This window comes from Elephantulus edwardii, unplaced genomic scaffold (assembly GCF_000299155.1).
Source record: "Elephantulus edwardii isolate Elephantulus edwardi_28Jun2011 unplaced genomic scaffold, EleEdw1.0 scaffold00019, whole genome shotgun sequence".
Taxonomy (NCBI): domain Eukaryota; kingdom Metazoa; phylum Chordata; class Mammalia; order Macroscelidea; family Macroscelididae; genus Elephantulus; species Elephantulus edwardii.
The window spans coordinates 15,329,257-15,354,063 of NW_006399769.1; the positions used below are offsets into that span (position 1 = coordinate 15,329,257).

The window sequence follows — 24,807 nt, forward strand, 5'->3', positions numbered from 1 at the left end:
TTGGCCCAGTGGTGAGAATCTTTGTCTTCTCGATGTTGAGCTTCAGTTCATATTGAAGATTACAGTCAGTCCTTAATCTTTTGCGGCAAGTGCTTCAGGTCTTCTTTAACTTCAGCAAGCAGGTTTGTGTCAGCTGCATATTGTAGCTTGTTAATGATTCTTCCTCCAATCTTGATGCCACACTCCTCCTCATAAAGACCTGCCACCTGAATGATCTGTTCTGCATACAGATTGAAAAGGTAAAAGGATAAGATGCATCCCTGACACATTCCTTTCTTGATTCTGAACCATGCAGTATTTCCTTACTCTGTTCTGAGGACTGCTTCTTGGTCTAAGTATTGGTTTCATATAAGCATGATCAAGTGTTCTGAGATTCCCGTTTTCCTCAAGGTTAGCCACAATTTATTGTGATCCACACAGTCAAATGGCGTTGCGTAATCAATGAAACACAGATACACATTCTTTTGGTACTCTCTGCTCTCTACCAAGATCCATCTGACATTGGCAATAATATCCCTAGTGCCACACCCTCTTCAAAACCCAGCTTGTTTGTCTGGTAGTTTTCTCTCAGTGTACTGTTCAAGTCTTTTCTGGATAATCTTCAGCAGGATTTTGCTAGTATGTTATATTAGTGATATTGTTCAATAATTTCCATACTCTTTCGGGTCACCCTTTTTTTTTGGAATGGGAATAAATATAGATCTCTTCTAGTCAGTTGACCAAGTAGTTGTCCTTCAGATTTCTTGGCACATCTTGGTTTAAATGCTACTTGAACTTTTGGCAGTGTTCTGTTCATTTTGGATGACCTTCAATAATATTTTGCTTACATGTGATAATTAAAGATATTTTTTCTGTAATTTCCACATTCTTTTTGTTCACCCTTCTTGGGAACAGTAATACTGAGTCAATCTTTTCCAGTTAGTTAGCCAGACACTGTCATCCAAATTTCCTTACATAAACTGATGAGCCTATCCAGGTTGGATCTGTTTGTTGAAACATATCAGTTGGTATCCCTTCAATTCCTCAAGCCTTATTTTTTTTTGGTCAATACCTTCAACACAGCTTGAACCTTTTTCTTTATTACTGTTGGCTCTCTTTAAACTCTTAATCCTCATTTCAACACAGCAGCACCATATCCACAATTAATCCAGGGATTAAGAACCTGACACATAGTCTCTTCTCCATTATTGTTTTCATTGTAAGGGCAGTAAGGTGTCTTTGGGCATTGAGTTCCATCAGGTCATGATTCACTGTTCCACATAAAACATGATGCGTATATCTACACCATGGTGTCAGTAATATCTAATGCTTTTACAGTACTTATTTTGTCCAGGCACTGTTCTAAGCATTTTACATATGTCATCAACTCTTTTAATCCTAACAACATCACTATGAGATGTTTGTTGTTGTTGTTAGGTGCCTTCAAGTTAATGACTAATAGCAGTTGACAGTTTGTATCAGCCTTGTGAACAGCATATTAGAACCTTGCCTAATCCTGCACCATCAGGTTATTGTTGTTATTATTACTGCTATTCCTACTTTATGGTAGCAAAAACTGGTAGAGACTAACTTGCTACAGTTTATATAGCATGTTAAGGAACAGAGTCAGAGTTTGAATTTATTGAGTCTGTGGCCACAATTTCTGCTTGTAAAAAGAGCCAGGGCCACAAAGGTATGGCCATATCTGACCTTTACCAACTTCACAAAGGGGAACCGTTCCTGTCAACAACATCAGCAATACAAAACCAATTCTCATGAGGTCACACATATCCCCCATGCTCCCATACTTCTTTCTACTCATGTCAGCACGAATCTTACTACCTTACTGGATCAAGACCTAATGAGATAGCTCACAGAAACATATTGAGGGAGCCAAAAAGTTATAGTCCAGGTTAGTAGCCGAATACAATCAGGATGGTTTCTGAAATGTGCTTACAAGGACCTCAACCTTGAGCCTCATGCCTTTAGGCCTATGTTACAATGTTCTCAGTCCTGCCAATATTGGCTCTCCCCACCCCCAGCTGTCTAGCATACTTGAGCAAAGGCTCTTAGCTCTGGTTCCACAGGTATAGCAGTGTTAAGGTCTCCTCCCATGCCAGGTCTCTGGGTCTCTGCTGTGGCTGCTACTGCTGTTCATCCTTTGACGCTGCTTCTTTGTGCTGCTGGATCTGTTCAATTTAATGGCGGGTCTAGCCAGTCTTCTTGGGAATTGGTGAGAATAGCCAGTTCCCTTGTGGAATTCCCTATTCAAATATTCCTTCCCACCCCCATAGTAAAGTCAAATTCAATGGCTAGGAAAGTCATATTGAAAGATAAACTCCACAGTGTTCTTAATCACTATGCTGTATGTTCTCTTAAACCAAGACTGAGAAAAGTAGTATTAATAACATTATTATTATGCTATGAAATAAATGTGTACTTTGAAATTTACCTACTGAACGAACACTCCTTATGTTTATTTTTTGTTCTAGGAGAAGACTTTGCAGTTGTGCAGCAAGAAATTATTATGATGAAAGACTGTAAACACCCAAATATTGTGGCTTATTTTGGAAGTTATCTCAGGTACATTGTTTCTAGTTTGAAAAATAGTAATTAGCTTAGTATCAGAGGATATATTTTCATGTGAATGAATTTTTTATTTAGCACCTGCTTATGTTAAATCTGTACAGTACTGTGTTGTTGGGGTGATGTACCATCGAGTTGGACCTGACTCATAGTTTACCCTCCAGTGGGTTTTCAGAGGCAGTACAGTATGCCTATCTTTCTCTTACGAAGCAGCTGGTGCATTCAAACTGTATGCCTCTGGGATTGCAGTGCAGCTTTTTACCACTGGAATTCTAGATGTGGTTTTAGTGTGGAGCTGTCAAGTAAAACCTGGCTTTTATGGTTAGCCTATTTAGAGTTTAAATATTCTATTCAGCTGCCCCTTTCTTCTAGACTTGGGTGGATTTAGAGAATCAGGAGCATCTCTCCCTGGTATGTGTTTATTAGAAGCACTTCCTCACCTTACTCACCTCAGCCTCAGAGTATTATACCGTTTCTCTCATTTATTTTTTTCCGGATAACTAGACTAGGTGCTGTAATTTATTTCAGTGGCCTCTTCTTTTCCTAGGGACTTAATGACCTTAAAAGAGCTATGTATTTCTTTCCTCCTGCTTTGTTTTAGCAGGGCCTAGTTGGGTTCCCCCAGTCATATTTTATCAGGCATGACTGTAGGAAAAACCTTGAGATTTTTTTTACCCCAGTCACTCCTGTATGCTAAGAGGAAACATGTACCTAAGTGTTTTCAAAGTTCTTTTCAAGGGGATAATAGAAGAGTATTTTCCTGGATAGTAAAAAATAATTTTCTTTCAGTTTGATAATGCTATAGCAGCTTAAAAGTATACAAACAGGTGTATTGAAGACTCTCATTCTGAGGTACAAAACACTTTCTCTTCTCATGCAGTGGGTTGTACATGCCTTTGTGTTGATTCCAACTCATATTGACTCTGTGTGACAGAAAAGAACTGCACTGTAGAGTTTCCTAGTTTGTAAATTTTTACTGGAGCAGATTTTCAGGTTTTCTTCACATAGCCACTGGAGAATTCAAAATGCCAAGCTTTTATTTAACAGTTGAGGACTTTCAACCCCTGCACCACCAGGGTTCGTCATATGACCATAAAAACAAAAACCAAACCCACTGTCATCTGGTCTGACTCATAACAACCCTCCGTCAGGTTACATTGGCTGTAAAGCTTTATGTGGGGCAGAAAATTGGTTTTCTCCTAAGGGGCAGCTAGTAGATCAAACTGCTGACCTTTCTGTCAGGAACTCAATACATTGTGTACAGTACTGCAAGGGCTTCTTCATATGAGCATAGCTGATGGAAAAGATTAAAGAATTCTGCCCTCTGATCTTTGCTGCCTGTGAAAAGCCAACCTAGTCCAGCCCTTTGGTTGTTCCACCTTCATTAAGGTCAAGGAGTGGGTTTAAAGGATGCTGTAAGGATTTAAAGTCTACAAAAATCTACTGCTTGGTCAGCTATGGGTTGGTTCTGACTAGATGACAATGAGCTTGAGTTTGTTTTTTTGAGGGAATGAATTAACCTGTTTTATAGAGCTGGGAAATGACTAGTCATGGTAGAGAGTTGATGCCTTTGAGCTGTGGTGTTGGAGAAGAGTACTGACTACACCGTGGACTGCTAAGAGAACAAACAGGTTCATCCCGGAGAGGGATAAACCAGGCTGCTCCTTAGAGGCCAGGATTCTGTAGTTTTGTCTGACATACTTTGGACATGTTCCAAGGAGGGATCAATCCTTGGAGAGGGACATCATGCTTGGGAGGGTGGAGAGACGGCACAGGAGAGGAAGACCCTCTGTGAGGTGGATTGATTCAGTGACTGGGGTATTTGGGGTAGGTGTGTCAGAGAAAGTGAGATTGGCACAGGATAGAGCAGAGTTACAGCTTTTGTACATAGGGTCTCTATGAGTCACAGGTGACTCGAGGGCACATAGCAACAACATTTTATAGAAGGGGAAAGAGGAGCCTTGAGGCAGAGTGATTATAAAGCATTTGGCTACTAACCAAAAAGATAACAGTTTGCACAAACCATTGTTCTCCAGAAGATAAGGCACTCTGCTTCTGTTAAAAATTACGGCCTGGGAAACTCTTTGATGCAATTCTGTTTTGTTCTTATGAGTCAGAACCGACTTGAAAGTGATTTTTCTATTTATTTCACTTGGGGCAAGATCCCGTCTGCCTCCACCCCCAGCCCCCACCCCAAGCCAGTGACTTAAACATTTTCAGTAGGTTCTTTTAGAGCCAGTTAAGAATATTTTTGTGGTGGGTTTCTTTAGGGGAGAGGGCTTTTTTTTTTTTAAATTGTGCCTTATGACAAAACTGCTTAACTTCCTTGTGCCTCCGTTTTCTCAACTTTAAAAGGATGTAATAGTAGTTTCATCATAGCTAATTGGCAAAATGTAATGGATTAATGCACGTTAAATGTTTAGAGCAATACTTCTTGTACCAGTAAGTCAATTTTTGACGTACAGTGTATTTGCAGGACAGAATAGAACTTACTTTTTAGAGTTTTCTGGGGAGATCTGGTGGCTTAGTCCCTTAGGAGTGGTGCTGCTAACCTGAACATAGTTTCTCTCTGGCAGTGCATATCCACCAGTGGCTCTTGGGAGAGAAAGATGAGCAATCTTCTCCGATGTGACTTGGAAACCCAAAGAAGGGTTAGCTTTGAGTTGGTTCTGACTCAGTGACAGTGAGGGTTGTTTTTTGGGTTTGGGTTGTTGTTTTTTTTAACATAAAGGATTTTTTTAGGTAGTAATCAAAAAAAAACCTAAAAATTTCATCATTCGGTAGCGCCATGAAAGATGGAGAAGAGATTGAGATCATTAACAGTTTAACAGTTTCCGCTTGCTTGATTCCACAAGCATTACTCTTGGCCCAGCAGTTAGAAAATCAAAAGATAAATTGCATTCAGAAAGTCTGCTGTCAAGGACATCTCCAAGTGCTAAAGTGCAGTGATCAGTCTAGAGACTGAGATGCGCCTGAACCAGGCCATGGTCTTTGCAGTTACTTGGGATGTATCAGAAAGCTGGACAATGACTAAGGACCACAGAGGAATTGTCATGCCTTTGAGTTGTGATGCTGGAGCAGAGTATTGAACATACAGCCAGTAGAACTAATAGTTCTCTCCCGGAGAGGGAGAAACCAGCTTGCTCCTTGGAGGCAAGGATTTTGCAATTTTGTCTCATACTTTAGACATATTTCCAAGAGGGACCAGTCCTTGGAGAAGGACACCCTTCTTGGAAGAGTGGAGGGAGAGTGCAAGAGAGGAAGACCCCAGATGAGATGGATTGATCCAGTAACTGAGATAATGGGGGTAGGTGTGTTGGAGACAGTGAGAATGGCTCAGGATATGGCTGGATTCAGAGCGTTTGTACATAGAGTTGCTATGAGTCTCAATAAACTGGAGGGCACATAAAAATCTTTACAGGACTGAATTCATGTCTGTAGGTGCCCCTGCAAATGCCAGCAAACCATAGCCCAGGGCCTCTGGATCCCAGTGGGGCCTGGCTTGAGCTCCTTGTCATCCATGGACCGCTAAGTCTCTAATTTTGCTCAATAGCTAAAATAGAACATTGAGTCTATCCCAATTGAATTGAATTCCAAGAACAAGTTTGTGACCTTGAACACCAGTGATTGAGGTCTGTAATATCTGTGGGAGGACATAGGCGATACCATTTATGAAGAGAGCAAAAGGTCATTACAAAATAGGGAGGAGAAAGAAGAAACCAAATGGATGCCAGAAGAGACTGTGAAAATTGCATTAAAGCATCGAGAAGCCAAAACATGAGTTACAAAAGTAAAAGAGCTAAACAGATTTTTAAGGAAGGGCAGCTTGAGAAGATAAAGGAAAATATTAAAACAAAATGTGCAAAAAAGCTGGAGTCAGAGAATAGAAAAGGCAAGAACTTAACTCGGTGAACTGAAGAACAAATTCAAGCTTCTAGTTGCAAAACTGAGAGATCCTTGAGATTAAAGAAATACACAGAATTTCTGTACCAAAAAGAATTGACACTGAAAAATTTCAGGAAGTATATATGAACAAGAGCAATAATGATGGAAGATGAGTTTGAGCAGCCCTGAAGGCATTGGTAAAAAAATAAAGACCCAGGAATTGATGGAATACTAATTGACACATTTCAAATAACAGATGCCACCCTGAAAGTGCTAACTAGCTTTTACCCGGAAATTTGGAGGACACCTAGCTGGCTGGCTGGCTGGAAGAGATCCATATTTGTCCCCATTCCTAAGAATTGTGATTCAACAGAATGTGGAAGTTATCGATCAATGTCATTACTATCACATGCAAGCAAAATATTGTTGAAGATCATTCAAAAACAACTGACACAGTTCATTGACAGGAAACTTCCAAAAGTTCAGAATGGTTTTAGAAGAGGCTGCAGCATGAGGGATATCGTTGCTGATGTCAAATGGATCCTGATTGAAAGCAGAGAATACCTGAAGAATGCCTGTTTTTTCTTTATTGGCTGTACAGAGACATTTGACTGTGTGGCTCATAACAAATTATGGCTAACATTTGGAAGAAGGGGAATCCCAGAACACTTTATTTTGCTGATACCAAATCTGTACCTAGATCAAGAAGCTGTTGTCTGAACAGAACAAGGGAATACTGGATGGTTGAAAAATCAGGAGAGATGTGTGTCAGGGTGGTATTCTTTCTCTTTACCTATTCAGTCTTCATGCTGAGCAAATAATTCACAAAGCTGGATGCTCTGAAGAAGAATGTGGCATCAGGATTGGAGGAAGACTCATCAACATCCAGTGTTTTGCACACTCAAGTTTGCTCTCTGAAACTGAGGATGATAGGAAACACTTGTTGCAGAAGGTCAAGGACACAGCCTTCAATATAGATTACATGTCATCATCAAGAAGACAAAAGTTCTCACCACAGAACCAGTAGTCAACAGTATGACAGTTGGAGATTGATGCTGTTAGTAATTTAATCGTGGTTGGAACAAAACTCAACACCCCTAGTACCAACAGTCAGGAAGTGAGGAGATTTAGTGCATTGGGCAAGTCTGTTGTCAGAGACCTCTCCAAAAGGTTGAGGAGAAGTCATGTCAGTCCATTTGAAGACTAAGGTGCACCTGATTTAGGGCCGTTGTCTTTACAGTCATTTGCTACACATCAAAGAACAGGACAAAGAACTAAGGATGACAGAACATGACTTGATGCTTGCTTGAATGAACATACCATGGACTGTTAAAAAAAAAACAAACAAGCAGATATGTCTTGGAAAAGGTGGAGCCAGAGTGCTCCTTGAAAACAAAGATGGCAAAGCTTTGTCTTGTACTTTGCACATATAGCTCGGCAAGGTTATTCCTTGGAAAGGGACATCATGCTTGGAAAAATGGAAAATCAGTAAAGGAGAGAAAGACCCCCAGTGAGACGGTTTGACATGTTGCTTCACAGTTCCAGTGTGTCAGATATGCTGAGGATGGCACAGGCTAGGGCAAAGTTCAGGTTGCCTATTCATAGGGTTGCTGTGAGTCAAACTTGACGGCACCTAACAAAAGAACTGTCTTTACAGAAGGGAGCATTATAGTGGACTAGTGAATAGAAAATGGTGCAGCCAACCCAAAGACAGCTTGTTCAAATTCACCAGTTGCTGCACAGGAGAAAGATGGACAGTCTCCTCTTGTGCTGTTTGCAACCTCTGAAAACCCACTGGAGGTTCACCTGTGAGTCAGTTCTGACTCATCAGCAACGGCCAAGAACAGTCTTTGCAGAAACAAATGTCCAGCTCTCTTCCCCCACTGAGTTGCTGAGAAGATTCAGACTCCTAACCTTTAGATTGACAACTGAGTACTTAACCACTGTACCACCAATGGTCCTTTAGAATAATGCTTGTCACGTACTATTGAGTGGACTCATCTGACTCATAAGGAGTTTATTTTAACAATTGTTTGAAACCTTGTCCTGTCCTCACATGCTCAAGCATATTGTTCAGTCACTGTCAGTCCATCTTGTTGATGAGTCAGTTCCAACTCAACAGCAATGAAATTTTGAGAATTATGATGTTGCATGTCTCGGTCTAGTTTCTAGAATTTTGTTTCTTGTTACTGAGGTGTAACCTGTATTGAAGGTTCTGTCTTTTCTTCCGTGGAGTCACTGGTGAATTTGAACTGCCAGAGAGGTGCAGACTTTTGCTAGCACAACTTCGTCAGACCACTCCACGGGAGCTTACAGCCATGGGAATTCCATGCGTCTCTGCTCCACCTTGGAACACGCAGGGTCACCGGAGTCAGATTTGACACAATGGTGATGGATTTTGTTTCATTTGGATACTGCTTGCTACTGTATAAAAACTGGTCCTTTCCTTAAATATTTTGCATTCCAGTAGGATTAAATAAGCACAGGTAAATAATTGCAACCTCATAGATACAGGGATGGGATTAAAAATGAGGCACAGGAATGGGGAAGATGAGAAAATGTCTAACCTTACCAGGTTAAGAGAATACAGAGAAAGTCCCACAAAAGATATGATTCTCTAATAAGCTCTTAAAGAATTACGAAAGCTAAACTCTTTGCTTTTGAGTTGTTCTATAGCAACCATATAGGGTAGAGTAGAACTATCCTATAGGATTTGTAAACTGTAATCTGCCCAGAAGCAGACTACCACCGCTTCCTACTGCATAAAAGGATAAGTAGCATTATTTTGAAAATAGGAACCAAAGGAATAAACACCTGACCGCAAAATAAAAATATTCCAGTGATACCTAGTCTGAATAGAATGTAAAGGGGAATGATGTGGTTTGTAGATGGGTAAGGCTTCAGACATTAGGAAACATGAAACTTTTTATGTTATTAGGATTTATTAGGGGTGTTGGGCTTACCTGTTGAAAGGTATATTACCAGGAAGGTAGGTATATGTTTTGTGGAGGTTGATTTTGAGATGGAGGGGGTAAGATCTCAGTTAAGTTTATTTCATTAATCCTTTATATTTTTTACAGGGAAAGAAGTGGTGTTTATTTTAGTTACATAAGAACTGGGAGAACTTTTTTTCTTAGAGTCATAGACAGGGCTGGGATTGGAAACACAATTGTGACTGAATGCTCGTAATGTGGAAATATAGATTACAGTTCAGTGGCTTTTGTTTATAGCTAGCTGTTCTCTTTCTTTAAAAATAGATAAATTTTAATTTTCTGCGACAGAGTAGAACTGCCCCCAGAGCGCTTCCAAGGCAGTCATTTTTACAGAAGCAGCCTGCCGCTGCTCTCTCCTGTAGATCAGCTGGTGGATTCTAACTGCTAATAATCAGTGCACTTTAACTCCTGTGCCACCAGGGCAGCTTCATGTTGTAGACTTAGGAAGAGTTTCAAAGATAGTACAAAGAATTCATGTATATTCATTACTCATCTTTATCTAATGTTGTTATTATTATATATAATTATTTATTAAAACTTGTCAGAACTGAGAAATTATAACACTGGTGCAACATTATTAACCAGACCAACAGACTTCATTTGGATTTCACCAGTTTTATAGTTAATGTTTCCTCTTATTGGTTTTGTGGTTTTTGTTTGTTTGTTTGTTTTGTTTTTTGCCTTCTATTTGTACTGATACAGACCACACTCTTGGAAATACAGGCAGAACTGAGATACACAACTTTGTTGCAGTATATCTTGACTTTTCATAACTTGTCATATTATAGCTTATTTGATTAAAAAAACCAATTACATCCCTAAATTTTAGTAGGACAAGACTCTTTAGAGACTGCTAGCCCATTGAGAAAACTTGTGAAAGATCTATCAAAAAGAAGAAAAACATAAACAGGGAAAATCTGCTGAAACTCAGTGATGAGATTTAATATTAGGAAGGCTTAGTATCCACAGAATGTAAACTGGACATTATATGAAACATGACTATTTGTGTCTGTTTTCTGTTTCTTGAAAGAAATAAAGATAATTTTATATACTTAGAGAATTCTAAAGACTGTTGAATGAAAAAATTAATATTGATATATAGAACTTTTACCTCTGTGGTTAATTTTATTTCAGCTACCCAAAGAAGAGGATTTTATAATTTATTGACCTGAATTAACTTGGCTGGTTGATCTAAGTTCTTTTCTGTTGTATAGACAACTTTGTGGATAACTGAAAGAAGTATTAATTTATCATGTCAAGGAGACATTCATGGAACAACTAGAAGTCATTTTTCCCTCAGTAATTACGGAATAATCTAGCTTTTTATCCTCCAGACTGTAAGGAGACAGAATATTATAAATGTAAACTAATTTGTTGTTGTTGCTGAGTATCATCAAGTTGGAACTGACCATAGCTGACCCTCCAGGTTTTCAGAGACAGTAAATCACACAGGAGATTGCCCCATCTTTCTCCCACAGAGGAGCTGATGAATTTGAACCACGTGCCTTTCGGTAAACAGTGCTACTCCTTACCACTAAGCCACCGTGGCTCCCTAAGCTAATTTAGACTTTTTAAATACAATCTTGAGAGGTGTTCCCCTCTCTTTTGCCTGTAAGCTTGTAAGCCATTTTACATAGAATATTCCATATTTAAACAAGAGAATAAACGATATTAGACCAATTTACAGTGGAAGATGGCTTAGTATCAAAATACATATTTAAAAAAGCAGCATACTCATTTCCTGCATCCATTTTCTCCTCTGCAGAAAATTGTTTCCAAACTAAAGGGTAAGGAAAAGTATTAAGAAGGAATTGATACGTAAGATAGGTGAGTAGCTAATTATAGGGCAGCTCAACATTTTAAATGAGTTTAAACTTTTAGATTTATATGAATTATACCTTATCATTAAACTTCTAGATTTATATAAATTATACCTAATTATACAGGAAAATAAGCAAATGTTATTGCCAGCTTCTGTCAATCAATGTGTACCTCCTGACAGAATGAGATATCAAAAAGATTAGCAATCAGGAGATAGCCAGCTTGCAAAGGAAGAAAAAAGTGCTTTCTAAAAAATACTAAGAGTTGAACTTGATAGTGAAGATCCTTCCTGAACAAAGATCAAGGGTAAATTATTAATCCGTTATATTATTATAATAGTAATATATTATTACTAACAACTAGTATTAAATAAATTTACTCTACTTCTCTCTCCTTTATTTCTCTTCTTTATTACCCCCTTTTAAATTTTTTATTGAGATTTTTAGCTAAAGTTTACTGAGAACTTTGATTTCCATTCATTCATTGTACATTTTCATCCCTACCCCCACCCCCACCCCCCATTTGATTTTCTCTTTTTAAAAAAACTTTAATTGTTGCACAGTTTCAAATTTATTTATTTACATCTTTAAGTTTCAGGAACAATTTTAAGGTAACTTACATAAATATTTTTTTACAGAACCTTCATACTTAAGCAGTTCTGGTTCATATTGACCCTCCATCAGATCTCACAACCCATTTTCCTATTGCAGAACTATTGGTGGATTTGAATTGCCTGAGATGCAGCCTGTGGATTAGGCATGTAATTTAGTAAGGTCAAGAGTTCCTACATAAATATATGCCAAGATAAAGTGTAGCAAAAGGAATAGGAAATAGCTTATATTTCTTGAATTCTTACTATATATCAGATCACTTACTTCACAATTTACATGCTATTTTGTTAATCCTTACAAAAATTTTTATATTAATAAGTAGACACCAAACAATCCTTGAACTTGTTTTGGTAAGTTAAAAGTCCCAGTACCTATTCCGTAGCAACTTAGAACAGGTATCTGACGTGAAAAATCTCCTTGGGCAGATATGGCAAGTGAAGCAGCCGCTCTGTTCACCTGAGAGTGAGCTAGCAAGGTGCATGTTAGGAACAAAGAGATAGGTTTTCATTATAAGGATACAGTTAGCAAACAAGAAAAAAGTCCTGTGCTTAGTTTCAGTGAATCAGCTTAAGTATAAAGATGAAGCTTTGGAAAGGAGACTGGTTTAACTACTCTTCACATATAAAAAAGAAGAAAAAAACACGAAAAAGCAAACATCTAGAGGTTTTTGTTAATTTCAAGCTGTGAACCACCAATTTAATGTATTTGCTAAGAAATTAATGTATTTGCTAAGAAACAGAAAGTAGCTATCAGCCAAGTTAATGAAATTGTAGTGTTTACATAACAAAGATCATTGTTAAACTCTGGGGAGATTTAGGCTTGGCCTTCTGTAGCAAGCAGAGTCACAAGTGCTTTCCTCATTTTGGATGAAGCCATACATCTGTTGGTTCCAGACACCCATTCTGAGAGTTCTTAAAACCATGCCATAAGGACAGCTAGCTCTTACCACTATCAGCTGCCCTGCCTCAGCTTCAGTGATGTTTGCTCCTGTGCATACAGCCCCTGGGTGACTTCAGTTCTCTTCAGATCTCATTGAGCTATAGCTTCTGGAATAGCACGTTAATGTACATACTAATTTAGCTTACCATTTCACTGACAGCCTCCTTCCCTTTTTGTATTCGGTCCTTGACCAAGTCATCTCACTTCTTCTAAAAAGCTCGCGTCTAACTAATTCTACCATTGCTGCTATATGTGATCTGTTCCTGACAGCAGCTTCATTTTTTTAATGCAGTGTTTGCTCTACACTCAGAATAATACTTGAGTCTTGTTTGCACATTTTAAGAGAGACATGTACGAACTAGAACTCATCTGGATAGAGAGGTAAGTGCTCTGAGGAGCCTGCACACCAGACTTTGACTTGCAGGGTGACTTCAGCCTCACTCCTTGCCATCGGCTCTTTAGGCAGCAGTGCTCCAGTCACCAAAGCATGAACAGTCTCTCAAATGCAGCATCTTCTTTTATGTTCCATTTCTTTTGCACAGTCATCTGTCAGAACCCAAATCAGATATTAAACCCACTGTCACTGAGTCAGTTCTGGTTCATCCACCATAAAATGTCCCCTGATTCTCCTTTGTGTCTTGTCTGAGTTCCCACAGCACATACCTCAATTTTGTAGTAATCTAGTCTAAAGCAGAAGCAAACAGCCATTTTCTCTAAAGGACCAGATAATATGTTAGATTTTGTGAACCATCTGAGTAGTTTAGAATGTGAATGTTTAAAAGCTTTCTGAAAACAAATAAGTGACCTGTTTTAACGGAACTTATGTTGGAATGGTCTGTTGAATCCATAGATATGAAAGTATAGTTGATGAGAGTGCTGTCAAAGTGATGTACTGTATCTGTTTTCCTTTATTATCATGGTAATTTTGTAAGATCTTTTAATATGAACTCTTAAATTAGCATTTAACATGTATTGTACTGTCAATGGGAGTAAATGGACAAAATGTGTAAAGTAGTTTTTATGTGAAGAAAAGATCTCTGTAGTTTAAGTGTGTGTGGTGACAGGTATATGTTCTCCAAGTGATATGTTTTAAGTAATAAAACTTTGAATTGTCTTCTAGTAACCCATTATAATAATTAATTTACTTATAGAGACAGCTTTTCTTAACATACATTGCATTTATGTGCTCTTTCAAGGTAATAAAACCTTAGAATAAGGGTAAACTCCATTTTAATCATGAAAATATGATACATGCTTTTTTCACTTCATAGGAGAGATAAACTTTGGATTTGCATGGAATTTTGTGGAGGTGGTTCCTTACAGGATATTTATCATGGTAAGATTTTTATAGGAATGTAATAGAATTTCTTAAAATATGTTATTAAAACAAACATTAAGGGGAAAATGGTTTTATGACGGTCCTGTATACATTTATAAAGGTACTTAAAATGTATTTAAATGGAAGGAACATTTACTTTATAAGTTGGAACTTTCATATATGTGAAGTATTAATTCTGAAGAACGCACATTGCTAAAATTTCAAACTCGGGCTTCTAGAAAACATGCAGTGACTGTGATGGCTAATACTGAGCCAGAAGCACCTCTGTGAAATGAGGGTTCTCGAGGCTACCAGCTTTACAGAAGTCAGAAGTAAATCTTTCTCCACATTTTTCTGCTTTGCAATGGCTAATGGCTTCAAACCACCGACCTCTTGGTTAGCAACCACGTGCTCAGCCACTGTGTCACCAGGGCTGTTGTTTCGTAATGTGCTTTGTTATTGTTGTTAGGTGCTGATGAGTTGAGTACGACCCATGGCAACCATATGAACAACAGATCTGAACCATGTCCTGTCCTGTGACATCCTCACTCTTCTTGACACACTAGAGTCCATTGCAGTAGTCACGGTGTCAGTCCACCTGGTTGAGGGTCTTCCTCTCCTTCCCTGACCCTCGGGTGAATGTACCACAATTTCTCAATCCATTCATTTACAATAGCCAACCACAAGATAAGATCCTTGCTGGTAAACCTAACTAGAGATACGAAAGACCTTTATAAAGACCTTTACAAAACACTACTGTGAGAAACAATAAGAGACCTAAATAAAATGTCCCCTGTTCATGGCTAGGAAGACAATATAGTGAAAATGACAATTCTACCAAAAGCCGTTTACCTGTTCAATGCCATTCCCATATAGATACCAAATGTATTTTTCAAAGAGATAGAAAAGGCAGTTGGCAAGTTTACTTGTAAAAAACAAGAATGAAGTGAGAAGCAAAGCACTGTCTGATCTCAAAACCTATTACACACACACCCACACACCACACTATACCCCCCCATACAAAACACCCCATAACACAGATATAATTGCCAAAACAGCATGGTACTGGGACAAGGACAGAAATTAACTCATCTCTCTATGGTCAGCTGGTATTCAGCAAGGAAACAAATGGGGAAATGACAACCTCTTCAACAGATGATGCTGACAAACTGGACTTCTACCTACATAAAGCTAAAGCAGAATCCACATCTCACACCATACACAAAAATTGACTCAAGATCCATCAGGAACTTAGGAGCAAAGCCCCAAACTGTAAAGATCATAAGAGACAGAATGGGAGGAACCTTAGAAGGCCTAGCTAACCAGAAGGCAAATACAATAAAAAACCAGAAGAGGATAACATCAATGACTAGGACTTTTTTTTAAAAAATTTTGTTTTATTAATTTTAATGGACATTTGCAGCAGTTTTGGATTTCCATTCATTCATTGTTGCATTTTTCTCCCTGCCACCCCACCATTTGCTCTTCTCTTTGAAAAGTAAAAGAAAAATTCCTTAATTGATATATAATCCCCTCTCCCCTCTCCGAGTACACTCCACTATGCAACCTTCATTCTGGGCTCTTTTCATAACCATAGTACTCAATCATTTATTGCTTTTAAACTGTTCTCTCCCTTACCTGTTTCAGTGCAGTAAACATAATTTATCCAATTTTTCTCAGTTTCACCCCAACCCTGATGTCAGCCCCATTCTACAACAGTGCTACTATGTAGTATTTTTCCTTTCGTGACTGAGATATTTCACTCAGCATAATATCCTCCAGGGTCACTCATTTTGAATAATATTGTATGATCCTTGCAGCATAGTATTCCATTGTGTGAAATAGCAGAGTCGGAAACAACCTAATGAGCCTATCAACAAACGAATGGATAGAGAAGCTTTGGTATATTCACACAATGAATATGACTTTTAAAGATTAAGTCCCATCAAAGATTAAATATGCATCAAATACTTGTACTAGTAGAGTAAAAAGAAACCTATTGACTGGGAAAAACATTTGTCAGTGCCATCTCAGAACAGGGAATCCCACAGGGTTTCCACAAGAAAAAGACTGATAACCCAGTTACAAAATGAGCAAAGACATTAAAAGGCTTTTCACAAAGTAAACATTCAGATGGCCAGTAGACACAAGAGGAGATGCATTTTCAAAATCACTGGCAATTAAGAGATGCAAAAAAAATCACAATGTGATACTATCTCACCTCAGTAGCAGTGACAATAATTTAACAGGACAGCAAGCGATAAATGTTGGAGAGGATGGATGTGGAGAAATTCAAATTCTCCGTACACTGTTGGTGGGATTGTAAAATGGCATAATCACTCTGAAAGGCAGTTTGGAGTTTGCTCAAAAAGCTGAGCATAATTTCTCAATCATTCATTTGCGATTGGACATTTGGACTGTTTCCATGTTCTTGCAATAGTGAATAATGCTGCTGTGAACGTTGGTACAAATTTCAGTTTGTGCCTCAGTTCTTCATTTTCTCAGGGTATATTCCAAGTAGTCGAATAGCTGGGTCAAATGGAATTTCTGTATTTAACTTTTTGAGGAAGCTCCAGACTGCCTTCCAGAATGGTTGTACCATTTTACAATCCCACCAACAGTGTATAAGAGTTCCTTTCTCACCACATTCTCTCCAACATTTATTGCTTGCTGCACTGTGAAACTTTGCCACTGTTACTGGAGTGACATGGTACCTGATTGTGGTTTGAATTTACATCTCTCCTAACTGCCAGTGATTTGGAGTATTTCTTCATGTGTCTATTTGCCAAACGAATGGATTGAGACATTATGGTACATTCACACAATGGAATACTATGCAGCACGCAGGAGCAATGATTTTGTAAATTATTACCTAACTTGGAAGGGACTGGAGAGCATTTTTCTGACTGAACTAATTCAGTCCCATAGGATAAATACTGTATAAAACCATTATTGTAGAATGAGCCTAAGGATCCAAGAGGGGTTGGAAACAGAGGGATGAGGATGTACAGGAGAGGGGAGATTAATCATGGGGTTATACAATTTGATGGGGGGGTGAGGGAAATTGAAATAATTTTTTCTTGAAAACAATGTACTCAAATTTTGTAAATTAGTAAAAAAGAAGAAAAAATTACAACTGAGCATAAAGTTGCCATATGACCCAACTATTCCACTGCTAGGAATAAACCCCAAGGAAAACAGAACGGAGAGACAAACGGAGTTGTGCACACCAGTGTTCACAGCAGTGTTATTCACAATAGCAGAAATTTTTTTTGGCTTTTGAAAAAATTTTTTATAGATATTTTAATAAAAGCTTAAAGAAAACTTGGCTTACCATTCATTTGTTGTTGCACATTTTCCTCCCTACCCCCTTCAGTTCACTTTTTCTTTAAAAAGATTCTTTCATTGTTGCACAATTCCCCCCCCCCCCCCCCACCTCCTAGTCCACTTTGCTATGCAGTTCATATTCTGGGCTATTTTTATGCAAATAATACCTAATCATATTTCTTTTTTTAAATTTTATTTATTTTAATGAACATTTACAGAGATTTTTGGATATTCGTTCATTGTTGTACTTTTTTCTTTACCACCCTTGCCCCAGTTCGCTCCTCTCTTTGAAAAGCAAAAGATAAACTTCATTGGTTTACAATCCCCCGACCTCGACCCTGCCCCCACCCCTGCTCCAAATGCACTCCACTATGCAACCTTAATTCTGGATTCCTGTGATAATCATAATATGCTATCATATATTACTTTTAAACTCTTCTCTCCCTCATCTGTTTCAATTCAGTATACATATTTCTTTTAAACAGCTCTTCCCCTCATCTATTTAAATGCAGTGTTCATTATTTATCCCCTTTTCATAGTTTTCCCCCAAACCTCATGTAAGTCCTGTTTTATAACAGTGCCTTTATGCAGTATTTGTCCTTTTGTGACTGAGATATTTCACTCACCCATTTTGTATATTTTATGAGTTCCTTGTGTTTTAGTGCTGTGTAGTATTCCATTTTGTGAATAAGTCATAGCTTCTCCATTCATGTCTTGATGGGCACTTGGGTTGTTTCCATTTCTTTGCTGTTGTGAACAACGCACCATAGACATGGGTGTGCATATATCTGTTTGGGTCATAGTTCTGGTTTCTTTAGGGTATACTCCCAGTAGTGCAATAGCTGGGTCAAATGATATTATTTCCAACTTTTTGAAAAAGTGCCATACTGCCTTCCATAATGGTTGCACCATTTTACATTCCACCAACAGTGAATAAGGGTTCCAGTTTCTCCATAAACTTAGCAGCATTTGTTGTTCGCTGCTCTGTTGAATTTTGCTATTCTTACTGGGGTATGATGATAGAGTTGTTTTGATTTGCATCTCTTACAGCTTGGGATTTTGAACATCATTTCTACATGTGTTTGTGTGCCATCTGAATGTCTTCTTTGGTGAAGTGTCTGTTCATATCCTGTGCCCATTTTGCAAATGGGTTGTTTATCTTGTTGAGATGCTAGAATATTCTATAAATTCTAGATATAAGTCTCTAATCAGACATGTCATTACCAAATATTTTTTCTTAGTCTGTGGTTTTCCTTTTTACCCTGTTGGAAAAGTTTTTGGTTGTGCATAGGTACTTCATTCTTAGAAGGTCCCATTCATCTATTTTTATTCTTTCCTGGTTATAGGTAGCAAAAATGTTTTTTATTAGTGGTATTTTTACTTTAATGAAAATCGAAAAATATTTGACATAATTGAAAATTACAGACTAATCTACATTTTTAGAAGCTTATAATATCTATGAGCTCTGGTGGCCTAGTGGCAAGAATCTGTGCTGCAATCCCAAAGGTACGTGATTCAAGGCCACCAGCAGCTCCACAGGAGAAGGAAGGATGGGCAGTCTCCTCCCCGTTTCATTAACTGTCTATGAAAACCCACTGGAGGGTCAGCTGTGGGTTGGCTCCCACTCAACGGTATACAATGCTGATGATCTCTGTATTTCATAAATACAAACATTTATTCCCCCCATTTTTATTTCATTGTTATTGTTACATACCCTTGAGTTGATTCTAACTCAGTGATGTCTTATGCAACAGAACAAATCACTGTCCCCGTCCTGTCCGTCCACTAGTCCTTACATTTAAGCCCATTGTTGTAGCTGCTTTGTCTGTCCATCTCCTTGAGAGTGGTCCTTTGTTTATGCTCATCTCCTGCTTTACCAAACTTGAGTCCTTCCCTAGGAATTGTCCTTCCCCAGAGACTCCTTCTTCTGGATAACCTGTCAATAGTATGTGATACAAAGTCTTTCCATCCTTGTTTCAAGTAGCATTATGACTGAAAACTTCTCCTGGTGCCTCCAGCAGTTCTTAGTATATTCTTTTTTTACCAACTTTATACTTCAAAGACAACTATTCTTTATTTTTCCTTACTTATTTTTTAACTTTTGCATCTATGTGAAAATACCATAGCTTGACTCAGGTACACTTTAGCTCTTAAAGGGAAACTTTGCTTTTTAACATATTGAAAAGGTTCTAGTTTAGCAGGTTTACCCAGTGTAGTATGTGATTTGACTTAGTGACTGCTCTTTCCATTGGCGTTGACAGTGGTTCAGAGAAAAGTGAAATCCTGAACAATTTCAATACTTATTTCCTGTTTATCATTATGTTCCTTAAATTTGTTAAGGATTTTTGTTTGTTTTATAATACACCCTGAAGATTATCATCTTCTTTCTGTAAGTACTTAATATCCTCTCCACTTTCAGCAAGTCAGATCTGCATCTTGCAGGCTGTTGATGACTTCCTCCAGTCCTGATCCCACATTCTTCTTCACAGTCTAGCTTTTTGTTTTACATTGGATTAATTACCATTATTGTTCCTCTACTTATCAATTTCTTTTTGCAGTTCCTCAGCAAGGTATTATATATGGTAAACTTAACTGAGCCATTGACTCTCACTCTTAATTAGTAGTTTAGATAAATAGAGAAAGTGTCTTCTAGGTTGACTTGTGTTTTCTGTTAGCTTTGTGAGGATACTTAACCATTATCTTCTAGCTTCTGTAGTAATTAATTGGGTTCTGTTGTTAGTGTAATTGTTGATCCTTTACAGATAATCTGCCTTTCTAAATCTAATTAGTTTTAAGATTTTTTTTCCTCTTCATTTCTTACGTTTCCAATGTCTTTGTGAGTTTATTTATTTTTTTTTACTTAAATTGCTTCTGTCATAATTTGGATTTTTCCCTCAAGTTTAGTAAATTCTGAATTGCTATTCCTTCAGATAATGATATATGCTGCATAATATAGTGTCTAACCACTTTTCTGTCCTTAGCCATCTGTAATCCCATAAGGTGGTGGTGGTGTTCCCAGCAACTATAAATGATTTTTTTGGAACGAGAGAGAAGCAGCTAAGTTTGGTAGACAAGAAGAACCCTTCTCTGTGATGCCTTCATTGGCCCTGTGCTGTTGTCTCACCTTATCCCAATACTGCTCTCTATTTGAAGATCTTGTTGCAGGCCTTGCAACTGAAGGACTTTCTGCCCAGTGGGCCCACAGGTGCTGGAAGATGTGAATGTTCTCATAGCCTCCTATTTGTGTGGATGCTCTGTATTTGGTGAGCATGGAGATCCAGATGAAGACTTTTCCGTCTTCTCACCTGTGTGCAGCCACTGGTGCTGTAGCAGGTTTGGACTCTGGCTGAGGTCCTGGCTGTACCTGTGTACTCTTGTAGACCTTTTCAGTCTTCTGTGTGCCCAGTGCTTGGTGAAGTCCTGGATGTGACTGAAGACATCTCTGCACTGGCCGTGTTTGTAGGACTTCTCACCCAGGTGGATGCCCTATTTTTTTTTTTTTTTTTAGGTGGATGCCCTATTGCTTCATCAGGTTGTATTGAAGCTCTTGCTCCAGGTCTCATATAATTGAGACTTCAAAACCTGTATGCTTGTTTTGCTGAGTCCCGAAGCCTGTGTCCAGGCCAAAGCTGCTGCTAGCTCTGCGTGCTTGGGACCCCCTCCACTTTTCAGCCTCTCTGTGTGTGTGTGTGTGTGTGTGTGTGGTAGGGAGGAGACAGCACACACCACACGCTCTCTTGTGTGCAGGGCACCAGCCACTGGTGACTGACTGACAAATAGCTCCAAACTGGCCTCCAACTCAAAGTTTTGCCCACACTCAGGTCTGGAAAGAATGCTCCGTAGGTTCTTTATCACCGCTGTGTCCTGGTGCACCTGTAACCCAGGAATTCTGCCCAGGGAGATGGTGGTGCCTTCTTGGATGCCAACTTGGAATTGGGCCAGGAGGTATTTCCCCCTTCCTGACTTATTGTGTTCATTGGAGATCCAGGTCTGACCCCTCCACCCTAAGTTAGGGTTGGAAGAAAACTCTTGAAGGGGAGATCATGTCATGTTAATGATCAAGGAGATGAAGCTGGACTTTGTGGTAGTGGTGAACTCCTGGAGTACGCCTGTGTTGAGATACTGACACAGGAGAGGTAGGAGGTGGACTCTTCCTTAAGGCCACCATCTTCTCAGGGTCCTCCTAGCCCTTTGTGTGAGCACAGGTAGTGAGTGTTGAAGTGGAAGCCTCTTCAGTTCATAGGGCTGCGAAGCCTCTCTCTTATCTTGGCTTCTATCCTCCCCCATCCCCTTATAGTAGCCCAAGGGGGGAGGGGCACCCACACCATTGGGTCAGGTTCCGTCTGTGTCCAAGGAGTAGGCCCAATTGTAGACAGCAGCGACCACCTGGGTTCAAGCCCATGGCTCCACATAGCTTTGTGGTCTCAGACGCTACATGGTGTGGACCCTGTGCGAACTGCATTATATACCTGTGTGATATGCTTTGACATATAATTGTTGTTGTTATGTGCTGTTGGGTCACTTGTGACTCATAGTGACCCTGTGTACAATAGCCCTGAAACCTCCTCTATCCTGTGCCAACCTTATTGTCTCTGACACACCTACCCTCATTATCCTGGTCACTGACTCAGTCCATCTCAAGGAGGATCTTCCTCTCCTATCCAAAGTCTGATCCCTCCGGGCAACATGTCCAAAGTATGTCAGACAAAGCATCAAAATCCTTGCCTCCAAGGAGCAGCCTGGTTTCACCCTCTCCTGGATGAACCTATTTATTCGCCTAGCAGTCCATGGTGTAGTCAGTACTCTTCTCCAGCATCACAGCTCAAAGGCATCAATTTTCTTTCTATAATCCTTAGTCATTTTCCAGCTTTCTGATGCATAGCAAGTTAATTGCAAAGACTATGGCCTAGATCAGGCAAACCGTAGTCTCCATACTGTTGTCATTGCTTTTTATTACTCTAGAGAGGTCCCTGATAGATGATTTTCTCAATGCAATTCATCTTTTGATATCCTGGCTGCGGTACCAAGAGTGTTGATCGTGGAAACAAGCAAACTAATGACATATGATAAGATACAATATAACATAACGTATGGTGTGGTGTGGCATGTTGTTGTTTGTTGTTTTGTGCCATTGGGTCAGAACCAACTCGTAGCTGACCCTAAAGCAGGTATTCAGAGGCTATAAATCATGTGGAGGAGATTGTCTTTCTCCAATGGAGTAGCTGGGGGATTCTAGCCCCGTGCCTTTGGGTTGGCAGCACAAGTCCTTACTGCATGCCTGCCAAAGCTCCCTACTGTATGGCACAGTATGATATAATACAGTGTATAATGTTAGCCCAATGTCGAGAATCTTAAGCTCTTATTTCACAGGATGAATCATTGCTGTTAGATAATACATATTTTATTTTCTCCCTTAATATCTTTCTGGGATTCCACTTATTCCTTCTTGGTCTGTCTGCTAAATATGTTAAACTCAATTTCATGTTTTGTAGGGTTTTTGTTTTTGTTTTGTTTTAATCTTTAAATCGAGCCCTTTGGGCTCAAATATCCACCAATATCCATCACTGATTCTGAAGCTGTGGTTTGTACATGATTGGATTATAATTTTTGGTGACTATATTTTTTTTTATTTGCAGACATTATTTTATTTCAAATCTACCTCTACTTTTTTCTTTCCTTAGAATTTTAGTATTTCTCTGGAATCTTTGAACTTTTTTTACACATACTCATCTTTTAGAATCCTCTAATTGGTTAAGATTTCCATCCCTTATGCCATATGATTTGATTTAGACATCTGATTTTGTTTCTCACTTGTTGACAATATCCCACTTCACTGTTTTTCCCCCAAAGAAGAAGGAAGGAACTCTAACTTCATTACATCATTGGGTTGCCAAGATGGTTGCCATTTCAACCAGCTATCATTTGTATTCCAAGAACTTTTAGCACTGTCAGAAGGGGCTTTAAAAATCAAGTGCGTGTGTGTGTGTGAGAATTCTGATTTGTTTTTTATTTATATAAACAACTTACACACTTAACACAAAACCCCTAAACTCTATTTTTCTCTGTTTGCTCTTTTAGCTTTACCAGATTTCTACCACCTGACCCTCTCATGACAGTATATACTACTCTTTGATAGATTTACATTTGTTTAACCATATGTGATGTGTACATTCATTAATTTCCCCAAGTTTTTCTTTTCTCTCTCTCTCGTTATCTTAAAATGGAGAAGTATATATTTGTTATGCATTGTTTTTAACAAATGATCATGCATCGTCAGTTTCTGAAAGTCAAGAATTCAGAAATGGTGAGGCCTTGACCTTTTTTGAGGCTGCAATCTCTTCCAGGACAGCAGTCATCTGAAGACTTAATTAGGCTGGGAGAATTTAAGTTCTTTCACTCACACAATTGTTTGCAGAAAGCTCCAGCTCTTGAGTATTGGGAAGTTTCAGGACCTCACCCGGTTGAATACTCCATGAGATGACTTCAGTGCCCTAATGGCATAGCAGCAGGCTTCCTCCAGAGCAAGTGTTCCCAGAGAACAAGAAACAAAGCTTTTTATGTTGCAGTCCCAGAACTTGTCTCCAGTCACTTCTGCCATAGTTGTTTTTTGTTTTTTTTTAATAGGAAAGTTACATAAGTCTGTTATGTAGATGCCACAGTTTGCTTGCAGAAAGTAAAGGTGATGTGCAAATCAAAGATTATAACCTTCTACAGACGATACATCTAAATATCAAGAAAACAGAAATCCTCACTTCCAGGTGAGTAGAAAATGTAACGATAGGTAGAGGAAAGATTGAAGATGTCAGTGATTTCATTTTACTTGAAGCCACTGTCAATACTCATGGTCAAGAAATAAAAAAGACATGTTATATTGGAGGAATCTGCTGTGAAGAACCTCTCCAAATTTCTGAAGAACAAGGATGTCAGGTTAGAGAATAAGGTACACTTGATCCAAGCAATGATCTTTTCAATTACTATGCATCAGGATTGGAGGAAGTCTCATCAGCAACTTATGTTAATGCAGGTTAACCTTGCTTGATGAAATTGAGAACTTGAAGGATTTGCTTCACAGAATCAAGAACTGCAGCTTTCAATATAGATTGCATCTCAACATCAAGAAAACAAAGACCTTTACCCCTGGCCAAAAGGCACTATCATGATGTTGTTGTTGTTATTATGTGCCATCGAGTCGCTTGCGACTTATAGCGACCCTATGTACAACAGCCCTAAACTCTGCTCTGTCCTGTGCCAATCACACCATCTCCGACACACCCATCCCAGTTACCCCAACCACTGAATCAGTCCACCTCATAGGGGACCTTCCCCTTCTGCGCTGTCCCTCCACCCT

General features: G+C 38.9%; 1 protein-coding gene across 2 annotated transcripts in view; it reads left to right on the forward strand.

The window, feature by feature from the left end:
- MAP4K3 (mitogen-activated protein kinase kinase kinase kinase 3) overlaps window positions 1-24,807 on the forward strand; it is a 257,922-nt gene that overhangs the window by 129,558 nt on the left and 103,557 nt on the right. For both annotated transcript variants that reach the window (XM_006882333.1, XM_006882334.1), the window contains exons 3-4: window positions 2,472-2,562; window positions 14,086-14,150. In XM_006882333.1, coding sequence (XP_006882395.1) covers window positions 2,472-2,562; window positions 14,086-14,150 — 156 coding nt within the window. The remainder of the gene's footprint in view (window positions 1-2,471; window positions 2,563-14,085; window positions 14,151-24,807) is intronic.